The 11,744-nt window shown below is 49.4% G+C and overlaps 1 protein-coding gene across 1 annotated transcript in view; it reads left to right on the forward strand.

Moving 5' to 3' along the window:
- MAD2L1 (mitotic arrest deficient 2 like 1) overlaps positions 1-5,347 on the forward strand; it is a 64,654-nt gene extending 59,307 nt beyond the window's left edge. Inside the window, exon 5 of the mRNA XM_078677440.1 lies at positions 4,486-5,347. Within this exon, the coding sequence (XP_078533566.1) occupies positions 4,486-4,658 (173 nt within the window). The 3' untranslated portion in view covers positions 4,659-5,347. The remainder of the gene's footprint in view (positions 1-4,485) is intronic.
- The last annotated feature ends 6,397 nt before the right edge of the window (positions 5,348-11,744 follow it).

The raw sequence follows: 11,744 nt of genomic DNA on the forward strand, positions 1-11,744 counted from the left end.
TAAAAGAAAGAGGGTCCGTCCTACATGGGTGAAGGTCTATCAGATCGTGGATTAACTTCTTGTTTGTATATTACTGCATGCTTCATTTGGTCTAGTGTGACTATGCATATGTAAAGGAAAACCTGTATATATTGTTGGAATGTGGAAATTTCCTTCTAGGATTGGGGGTGTTGTGTTTAACTGTGCTGACAAGGTAGCGCTTCGCTGCTGTGCGCTTGGCGCTTGTGACTGGCGCTTTTATTGCTGATTAGCAAGCTTTTAAATTTCTTGTGAAATACTTTATTTTAATTGGGATTTCCTCCCCTGTTTGTTTGCCCCCTTACCTGCACTATTATTGTGAGAGCACCGCCGCTTGTGCGGGTCCGGTTCTGGGGTGGGGTCCGTTTTTGGATTGGCCGCCATCTTGGAGTGGTGTGGTAGTGGAGTGGGCAGGGACTACTTCCGGCGAGTGCTCTAGTGCGCAGGAGCTACGGAGGGGCAGGTACTTAAAGCTCCCCGCCTAGCGCAGCGGTAACGCGCAGCGGGCGCGTCCTCGCGTGGCCGGAATCGTGCCAGAGTCCTGCCCGTCTGCGCCCGTCCGCAACAGGACGCGCTGGACGTGGCTGGCCTCTGACTTTGCTCCTGGCGGTTTCCTAGTCCATCATGCTGTGTTACTCTAGAGACAATCTTGTTGCCATCAATCAGTCACTGGGGGTCTGTGGCACGCCTCGGGCTGATCCCTTATGCGGCCCTTTTACGTGTGGGTGTGGATGTTTCATTCTTCCCGCCCCCTTAAGTAGGGGCTGCAGGGATGGCAGCACTGTGGCTGTTAGTTCACAGCCCTCTATCAGCATCTGGAATCTAAACGCTAGGTCGCTTGTCAAGCATCATCTAGACATTTTTGACCTGCTAGGCGATGACTCTCCAGACCTATTCTTCTTGACCGAGACCTGGCTGCAGGATGCCGATACGGCCGTTGTCAACTTGGCCTTTCCGCCGGAATACTCGGTATTCACTCTTAACCGAGCCTCCAGAGGTGGCGGGATAGCTCTTGCAGTCAAGTCCTGTTATTCCTGCACCTGGCAGGGTCAAAGAATCTCGGGCTGTGAGAGCGCATTGTTTAAGGTAGCCATTACGCCCAATTTCACCCTGTCTGGGCTTCTGATCTATCGGCCCCCAGGGAGTGAAGTAGCCTTTAGAGCGGCGCTACCAGATGCCATTAGTGTACTGGCTGCAGGGTGTTCTAACTTCTCCATCATAGGGGATTTAAATATGCATTTTGATCTTGCTAGCCCTACGGTGTCCAGTTTCTTGGCAGATCTTGAGGCGCTCCAGCTGACTCAGCTGGTGTTACAGCCCACCCATTCAGGGGGCCATATCCTCGATCCGCTTTTCACCAACCTCTCGGAAGCCTGTATCTCCAGCTATACACCATTGGCATGGACTGATCATTATTTGATACAGATCCGTTGCCCGACACCGGCTTTACAACCTAAGTCAGTGGTGTGTTCCATCCCGAGACGGCGTTGGAACAAGCTAAAGCAGGATGAATTTTTCCATCTTTTATCTTCTGACCCATTTGACACTGCTGGGTCAGCGGATCAGGTCTACGATAGGTTTTGTAACTGGGTCACCCGGGCCTTAGACACCCTCATCCCTATTGTACGCTGTAGAGTGGGGACTGGTAAATCCAGCCCTTGGTATGATGACTCGCTGCGGGCACTGAAGGTTTCCTGTAGGCGCGCAGAGCAGGCTTGGCGCAAATTCTACGATAGCGGGAAGAAAATCTTGTACCTGTCTACGGTGAAATTATATCACCGGGCAGTGTGCAGAACCCGCGCCGCTTCTATGCCGCACAATTCAGGACGAGTTCTAACCCGTCTAAGGCTATCTTCAAGGTGCTGAAAGATCTGACTGCTAAAAAGGTTACGACGAGCCACCAGAGCTCCGATGAGCATTGTGAAAAACTAGCTGGTTTCTTCCTGGAAAAGGTCAATGCCATTTATCGGGCCTTCCCGCTGGCGACTCCCTCAGCTAATTTACCTTTTAAGCCACTTACATCTGAGGAGTTGCATTCTTTTCCCATTTTAACACCGGAAAGCCTCGATAAATTGGCTCACCAAGTGAAGTCGGGGTCCCCTGAGGATCCGCTTTGCTCATCGGTGTTTAAAGACTTAGCGGTACATGACACCTCACAGTTATGCTCGTTGATCAATACGTCGCTCATTTCCGGCATAGTTCCATTAAAGTGGAAACAAGCTGTGGTTCGTCCCATCCTTAAAAAACCTAATTTGGATGGCAGCAAGCCTGAGAGTTATCGACCAATCTCACTTTTACCTTCACCTGCGAAGGTGACTGAGGCGCATGTCAACGCGGTCCTCTCGGAACATCTACTTCATGCTGACGTCCTCGATGTGACGCAGAATGGATTTAGAGCCGGTCACAGCACGGAGACGGCTCTGCTGTATATGGTGGAGCATCTTCGCTCCATGCTCGATGCGGGTCAAACGGCGGCGCTGGTGCTATTAGATCTGAGCGCCGCCTTTGACACCGTATCGCACCCGATCCTTCTGCGGCGCTTAGAGGAAGTTGGTGTCACCGGCATCGCTCTCCAGTGGTTCCGGTCTTTTTTAGCCAATCGGGCCTTTAGCGTGACCGTCCCGCCGTACCAGTCCAAATACCATCCTTTGGACCTGGGGGTTCCTCAAGGCTCCTCGCTGAGTCCTACGCTGTTTAATCTTTACGTAAGGCCGCTAGCTGAGGTTGTCAGGCAATGGGGTATGACAATGGTGTCATACGCCGATGACACCCAGCTAGCGGTTACGATCAGCGGGGATGCCGATGTTGATGCCCCCAGGTTCCAGCAAGGACTGCGGGCGGTCGCCGGCTGGATGACGTCCAACTGTCTCCAGTTGAACGCTAGTAAGACCGAGGTCATGATTTTCGGCAAACAACCGGAACGCTGGGGAGAGAGATGGTGGCCAGGGGACCTGGGTCCGATTCCCATCCCAGTTGCCGAGCTTAAAAACCTCGGGGTCTGGCTGGACCCGTCCCTTACGTTTGCTTGCCATACCAAGCGTACGGCGGCCTGCTGTTTTGGTATTCTGCGCGGGCTCCGTCCAGTGCTTAAGTTCTTCGATGCCTCCACGAGGCAGCTCATGATCCAAGCCACTGTCATCTCGAGGCTGGATTATGCGAGCTCCCTGTTGGTAGGTTTGAACCAGGCTGAGATTGGACGTCTGCAACGGATCCAGAACGCTGCAGCAAGATCGGTGGTAGGATTACCTAGATCTTGCCCCACTTCCAGCACTCTGCGCTCATTGCACTGGCTCCCGGTGGCCCAGCGGATCCAGTTTAAGGTCCTCTGTGTCGCATACAAGATCCTGAAGGGGTCTCCAGCTGTGATTCTGTTGACACTCTTGGCCCATTACATTCCAGCCCGTGCTTTAAGATCTGCTGATCTAGAACTGGCTGTTGTCCCGCGCTTTAAGCGGAGTAGAGCTGGCGGGCGCTCCTTTAAAGTTCGGGCAGCGGTGCTGTGGAACTCCCTTCCCCCGGCGATTCGTGCCCTTGGGGATCTGCTTTCTTTTCGCCGAGCGGTGAAAACCTTTTTATTCCCTTAGTTTATTTGTGCTTGATTATTGTTTCGTTGTGTTGTGCAGCTGCCTTGTCTGGCGCCAGGACGCTCCTTGGCTGGAGCATCTGTGCGCCTAATAAAAACACATAACATAACATAACATAACTGTAATTGCTAGAATACAGAACAGTTCGATGTAGATCTGTGTCCGCTGTCAGAGGGTTTAGTAGTGTTTATCCTGTGTGTACAGTAAAGATTATCTAAATTTACCAGACTGCTGATCAGCTTTTCCACATACTGATCCATATTTGTTACTTTCACTCTATCTACTGTCTCCACTAAGGCTTCAGTTACTTACACCTACAATTTTACTACTCTCCCCTGCTCCACTCTATGCCATCTTGCATCACTTCACTCTGCTCCACTGCTCTCCGCCACGCCACTCTCCTTTACGCTCTGCTCTACTCTACTTATGTACTTTATACCAACAACTTTTAGCCATGCTGTTGCATAACATGCCTAAAAGGCAGTGGCCAAGCCGACGCTTGTTTACATTTATTTTGTCACGAAATATTCATGTTGTGTAACGGAACATAGAATATTCAGAGTCCTCTTTATGAAACACTACAAAAACTATCATTACAGAACGTTTTCAGGCTCTGCTCTCAAACGTGGTAAAGGTATGGGTAGCACCTCAAACTGACAGCTTGATACGGTCATATTAATGCCACTGTGTATTATACAACTGGCCCTAGTATTACTTGACCACATCTGCAGATGGCTGTGTTAACTGTACAGATATTGCTGTTTCGTCCTTGATGTTTGTGTTCGAAGTTGCACTATGATGGTAGATCTTCAATATGCCTGCACTACACAAACACTAGTAAATATATGGATTCCTTACTCCATGTTACTCTGATCTGTTCTAGGTGCGTTTGACTTGTTAATCTACACAGACAAGGATTTGGATGTCCCAGAGAAATGGGAGGAATCTGGGCCCCAGCTCGTCTCCAATTCGGAAGAAGTTCGTCTTCGATCTTTCACCACCACAATCCACAAAGTTAACAGTATGGTGGCCTACAAACGATCGGATTCCCTTTAAGCCGAAAACTGCGGTTTTATAGTTGTAGCTCACTTTTTGTAAAATGCAACAACGAACTATACTATTTTCAGCAGACCATCCATTTTAAATTGCATTTCAGGATAAGTGGAAAAACTGTTCACTAGAGTCTAGGTTTGCAGGACAATTGTATTTTGTTGCTGTTTGAGTAATTATTTTTTCACCTTGATTTGCCTTTCAATGGCAACCAATTCATGATTTAATGTTCGATTTTTTTTTTTGATTCCTACACTGGTTCTGATGGCCTACTTTCTTTAATTGTGAAGCAAAGCATTTCAATTGTTTTGGAGCCCATTTAACTATTAATATGTGTGTTTGCTCTGGAAGTGAAATAGCACCAATGTTCTACAGTAAACAATATTTTTATTTGGTGACTTCAGTGTGTCGCAGAAAAAAAACCTGTGGGCCTGTTATTACAAGTTTTGATGGCTCTTAACAGACCCACTTCAGAAGTCAGGAAATTGTTGCATGCAGTACTGAACACCCTAAAATGTTCGGAAGTACTGCATTTATCCACGAGCTTAGAGAATGTCCGTGCCAATGTCTTCTCGAAGCTGTCTTTAAATGTTGTTTGCAATGTACACTGTATATAATGTATTGTTCGTTTTTATACATGTGGATTGTCCTGTGTTTGTATTTTATAGAATAAAATTTTAAATGTTGCAGCCCTCTCCGAATGTACAAGCAGGTTATTCATACACTTTTTTTTTTCTTCGTTTTGTTTGCTTAACTTTCTTTCGTACTTTACCAGCACAACAGCTTGCCATAACTCAATTGCTAGATAGTGTTAAAGATGGGAAAAATCTTGAGTGGCCGCATGGACTTGGGCCGAGGGTGGGGAACAATGTCCTTAACCACTGGCGTGACATAAACCGATGTGGCCCCATTGTATACAGTGAAAAGGCCCCCGAGTTTAGCATATTTCAGATATTCGTTAGCCTTGGACAGAATGGGGCCACCTGGAGGACACCCTGAAAGGTTTCCCCTCCATCCACCAAACTGCGCAGCAGGGTCCTGCGTTACACTACGGCCAATTACACCTTTTGACAGAGGCATACACTTTTTGAGATGACTGAAAACAGGAGGCCATGAGACACATGGTTTGGATGGTTGAGCGGAGACATTTCGAGGCTGGAAACGTTGATTGACGTTTTCTGTTTTAATCTAATAGATAACCAGCTCATCTTCCCCATGTTCTCTCCATGACTGTCCACAAAAGAACATCGGATGTAGGGGCGAGAAGATGGTAACGATTTTTCATGATTGTCCTTGGAATTATCAAGATACCAGTAACTCAAGCTTTGTTTCTGTACCTTCCAGATTGATATGAAGTCATGGTTGGTGGGTGGGGATAGTGGGACACTCGCACAAAGACCATTAAAACTCGGGCAACACCTTTTTAAATGATCAATGGGTTTGTCAGTATGGTCTACAATGTGGTAAGCTCATGGAGTGACAGAAGGACCCACAGAGGGATTCCCGTTTACACTTAAATTAGATTTCTTTTTTTATAGGCCTGGATTATGGGCACCAGAACTTGGACTTCAAGTTCTGGCCCAGTGAGATTTTTCTAGGCAATTATCTAATGGCTGCCCTGAGGTTCTTGGTTCTAGCCTTGTGATGTATACAGATTTCATCCTTCCCACCTGCATACACCTATTAAGGCTGATTTTACATATTCCTTCTGCTCCTCTACTGATGAACGACTCCTGGACTCTCATCTCTCACCCTCCCTCTTACTTCTGGGGAATCTGGATTCTGAGGAGGATGAAAATGGTACTGTCCGAGGCCCAGTTCTTGTGACTTTGGATGAAGTGGTAGTCTTGTTGGAGTCGTAGGAGAACCTGTCAATGGTCTGAAATTCTGATGGCAGTTCTACCGGAAGTTCTACCCTCTGCTCCTTACGTATTATTTTTTTAATTAGTCCTGAGAGCAGCCTCCCTCTCAAAGCGGTTGGTGTAGAGTTCTAGAATTTTGCAGTGGCTAGAAGACCCCATCAGTGGTGGCGAGTGAGTCTGTTTTTGTGGATTTAGCTTCAGGAAATTGCAAGACATCTTCATACTTGCAAGGGACGTGTTCCGAGTCCTCAATGATGTTGAGGCTGACTGAAGGTGAGGTAACCTTAAGGCAAGCTGGATGTTGTCTGTGCCTAACTACAAACGATCCACTGCCTGCTGGAGTAATTTAACCAGGGATGCATGTAAAAATAAAATAAGATCTAATTGATCATTGCTTGTTAGCTCGGCTCAGTAACCTGGCTTCTGTAGTAGGGGATCTATGTGTATAGTCATAATCTAGTGAATAGTCCCGCCCAGGTGCGTGGATCCTGGAGCAATCAAAAATAATCTAAGTTGTCTTCTCTGCAGTCCTGTATAGACACTTCAGAGAAAATTAAAGACAATAATGCAGCCTGTATCTACAAGGCTACACTGTCCAGTACTTCAACTGGAAATGCCAAGGATATTTTACCAACATCACATTTCCAAAATGTGTTAAGTTCCATCCATAGACACTTCCCCTTCACAAAAACCTTGGAATGATAGAGAGGAAGGGATGGACAGACAAGCCTCCATAGGCTGCCATTATATGTCTGGAAAAGGGATACCGTGCCTTTAAGGAACTCTCCAGAGACCCTCGGTATCCCATGATGCACAGCAAACTCCTTTGACTTTCAGTTCTTTTTTCCGGCTCCTGCTAGCAGGATCCTGGAGCATTCAGCTCTCCCTTTTTGGGTTTAATTCTAATTTTTTGATACTTTTCAGTGTTTAGAGTGTTTCACTCGACAACCACCTGGTCCTTCTTCCTTTTGCTGGAGTTTTTTGCCAGTTTCTACCACTTTTTCTGTCAAATGCCTGCATTGTTCGACAGATGCCCTGAGTGTGCCAGGAAGAAGGCCAAATCGGATGGCCATCAACGTCGGAGTCGTCGACGTCGTGATGGTTCCAGGCACCGGCGCTCGCCGTCTAGGACCAGGCACTTGACGTCGAGGAGGAGATCGCCGTTGAGGAATGTGTCGACGTCGAGGCATTCGACGTCGAAGAAGAGGTCGACATCTAGAAGAGAGAAGTCAACCTCCAGGAGGTGATCCAGGGCAAGGACGGCGTCACCGGACTCGGTGGTCAGCCTGTCCTCTGCTTCCACGAGCCCCCGGGCGTGCCGGCGCTCGTCCAGTAGAAGGTCTGCTTCTAGGGCTTTGTCGCGAAGGCCGACAAAGAAGAGAGTAGTTAGATCTTCCGACTTGGAGTACTCTCAAACCTACTCCCCTTCTCGGCCAAGGTCGCCTACACTTCCTACGTTGCCGCAGAAGAGTCCCACTCCTCCACCGCTTCTGCCTCTTCCAAGGACTCCTCCTCCTCCTCTTCCGAAGACTCCGCCTCCGCATCGTATTCCGCCTCTTCCACCACGACTTCCTCCACGGTCAGTCTCGCTGCCACGCTTCCCGTCACCACCTAAGGGGACGCCACAGCCGAAGACTTCGGCTCTACCTCCGCAGCCAACCAGGCAGGTGGATCGTCCACGACCTCTGAGATCCAGATCACGGTCCAGGTCGCGATCCAGGTGAGGACGCCGTTCTAGGAGTGACCGACGTTCATCTACAAGGTCCCGGCGGCGTCAGTCGAGATCCCGTCATACAGATTCATCTTGTGCTCGGGGGTATTCACCCACCCTGTCAGATTCACCCCACACGAGAGTCACCAGTGGACGACATTGTCTTGTTTCAAGAGGTGTTAATGCCAGGGGCGGTGAAGCTGGGTATTACCCTGATGGTGCCTACGCCGTCTACGTCCGTGATCTTCGAGACTCTCCATAAGCGGCAGCTGGCTCGCCCCCTGTTGCCCTTGGTGACGGTGTTGGAAGAACCGGCAATGGAACTCTTTCTGGCGTCGACAAGATCCGCCCCCTCACGCCTGCAGAAGAAATACAGACCACCTGATACAGATCCGGCCTTTCTCAGATCGGACCCGATCCCAGATTCGGTGATTGTCACGGCAGCCAGAAAACATGCTACCGCTCCATCCTCCACGGTGCCCCCAGACAAAGAAAGTAAGCAGATGGATTCTGCGGGACGTATGGTCTGTGGGACGGCGGCTACGTCCATGAAAGCCGCCAGTGCCACGGCTCTCCTGGGGCGCTACGACCGATCGTTGTGGGATTCCCTCCAACAGTTTTTGGAGCATCTCCCTAGAGACAAGTGAGAGGATTTTCAGGAGATCATCAACAAGGGGATGATGGTGTCCAATCAAATAATTAGTGCGGCAGCGGATTCCTCGCTATTGGCGGCCCATGGATACTGCCATGGGATAAATCTGAGACGCCATGCCTGGCTGCGACTGACGTCGTTTAAGCCAGAGGCCCAGCAGAGGGTTATCAATTTGCCGTTCTCGGGGGGCGACATTATTTGGCAGACATGCTGATGAGGAGATGGCCCGCATGAAGGCGGAGGCTGAAACCCTGACGGTTGTCGGGTTAGAGAAGCCGAAGGAGCAGAAGAAGACTTTCCGCCCCTTCCAGAGGCGTTTTGGTGCCCAGGGCAGAGGGCAAGGTAGTCAGACTGGCTTGCAGCAAAATCAACAGCAGCAGTACCAGAGGCGGCCTTTCCAAAAGCGACAGAGGCAGAGGCGGCTAGCAGTCCTCCTCGACGCCCAAAGCCCGGCTGGCTCTAGCCCCTGAGGTGCTACTTCCCCCTCATTCGTTACCCGCTCCGGTGGGGGGAAGCATCCAACATTACTTGACAGAGTGGAGAAAAATTACTCCGGACAAGTGGGTGCTGAATATTGTTTGCAATGGATACAGTCTTCGTTTCACCAGCCCGCCTCCAGCAATTCCACCAATTTGCTCGCAGTTCCAACTGCGCGAGTTCCAGGCGGAGGCCGATATCCTGTTGCGAAAAAGGGCGATAGAAGATTTCCCTCTGTCTCAAAGGGGAAAGGGCCTGTACTCACGTTTCTTCCTGGTACAGAAGGACAAGAACGAGTTCAGGCCCATTCTGGATTTGTGACCAGCAAACAAATGGATTCGCAGGGAAAGGTTTTGCATGCTGTCTTTGCACTAGATCTATACTCGGCTGCAAAGGGGAGACTGGCTTTGCGCAATAGATCTACAAGATGCATACTTCCATGTGCCCATTGCACGGAAACACCGGAAGTTCCTGCGATTTCTAGTCGGCACCAATCACTATCAGTACACCGTACTACCGTTTGAACTGAAGTCTGCACCCAGGACGTTTTCAAAATGCATGGCAGTTGTGGCAGCGCACCTGAGAAAGAACAAGGTGTTTGTCTACCCGTACCTGGACGATTGGTTGATCAAAGCCTCCACCTTCCAGGAGGCACAACTGCACTTCAACAAGACGGCTGTTCTGTTGAGCCAGCTGGGGTTGTACATAAACATGTCTAAGTCTTTCCCGATTCCTGTCCAGTGCCTGCAGTACTTGGGAGCCTCCAATACGCTGTCAGCAACCGTGTCTCCTTCGGAGGAGATGCTTATCGATCCTTCGGAAGGCTCAGGCTCTCATAGCGGCTCCATCTACAACAGTGAGGACGGTGTCTTCTCTACTGGGGTCGATGGCTTCTTGCATCTTCCTCACTCCACATGCGTGCCTCCACATGAGGCCGCTGCAGGAATGCTTGGAGGATCAGTGGGACCAGAGAAAAGGGTGCTGGGACGACAGGATCCAGTTGTATCGTCACGCCCAACAGTCCCTGAGATGGTGGTACTCAGCAGAGAATCTCCACAGAGGGGTTCCTCATCGCTCCGGAATGGCCCAGGCAGTGGTGGTTCACGGACCTGCTTCACCGGTCGCTCCTACCTCACCGACGGCTGCCGTGTCGACCGGACCTTCTCACGAAGTTCGGGGGCAGATGGTGCACCCCAACCTCTCATCGTTGAGTTTGGTGGCATGGCTCCTGAGATAGTGCAATATGGCCACTTGAATCTTCCGGAGGATTGCATGGACATATTGAAGGAGGCTAAGAGGCCTTCCACTAGGACTTCTTACGCTTACAAGTGGAAGAGATTCTGCATCTGGTGCACGTCTAAGAACTATGATCCGACGACCTGCAAGGAAGATGTCATCCTTCCATACCTTCTGCATTTAGGTCTGTCTGGACTTAATTTCTCTTCCATTAGGGTTCACCTCGCAGCATTGACTGCATACAGGAAATGTCCTTCGCAGACGTCCTTCTTCCAAATTCCTGTGATAAAGGATTTTTTGGAAGGATTGAAGAAAGTGTTCCCTCTTGTTCGGCTTCCTTCGCCTTCGTGGGAGCTGAATGTGGTGCTGTCCAGGTTGATGAAGGAACCTTTCGAGCCTATTCACAAGGCTTAACTGCAGCACCTGTCGTGGAAGGCGGCGTTCCTCGTGGCCATTACATCGGCCTGCAAGGTGAGTGAAATTCAGGCATTGTGTTGCCAGGAACCTTATACTGTTTCATGCTGTTAAGGTTATGCGTACTCACCCTAAGTTCCTTCCTAAGGTGATCTCTGATTTTCATGTTAATCAGACTAACTTTACTAATGTTTTTTCAGAACCCTTCCACTCCAGTGGAGCGTTCTGTTCATTTCCTGGATGTCAGGAGGGTGTTGAAATTCTATCTGGATAAGACCAAGGATATTCGTAGGTCCGACCAATTGTTTATCAACTATGGGTCGGTCAGGACCGGTCTGGCTACCTCTAAATAGTCCATCTCCAGGTGGATTGTGTCATGTATCCAGCTATGTTATCAGAAAGCGAACAAGACCTTAGGGGGAAAGCCTAAGGCTCATTCTACCAGGGGCAAAGAAGCTACAACAGCTTTGCTCCGTAATGTTCCCATTGCAGAGATCTTGAGGGCGGCCATTTGGAAGTCGGTCCACACCTTTGCTAAGCATTACTGTCTGGAATCTGATGCCAGGGCAGATGCTCAGGTTGGGCAGGCTTCGTTGCGAAATCTGTTTGCACAGTAGTGGTGTGGCCTGCCATTTCTCCACCGCAGGGTTGGTTTTTGGGATGGGCTTGCCATTCTATTCACTAGATTATGACTATACACAGAGATCCCCTACTACAGAAGGAGTAGTTTCTTACCTGTA

The sequence above is a fragment of the Lissotriton helveticus genome, chromosome 2_1 (assembly GCF_964261635.1).
Source record: "Lissotriton helveticus chromosome 2_1, aLisHel1.1, whole genome shotgun sequence".
NCBI classification, from domain to species: Eukaryota; Metazoa; Chordata; class Amphibia; order Caudata; family Salamandridae; genus Lissotriton; species Lissotriton helveticus.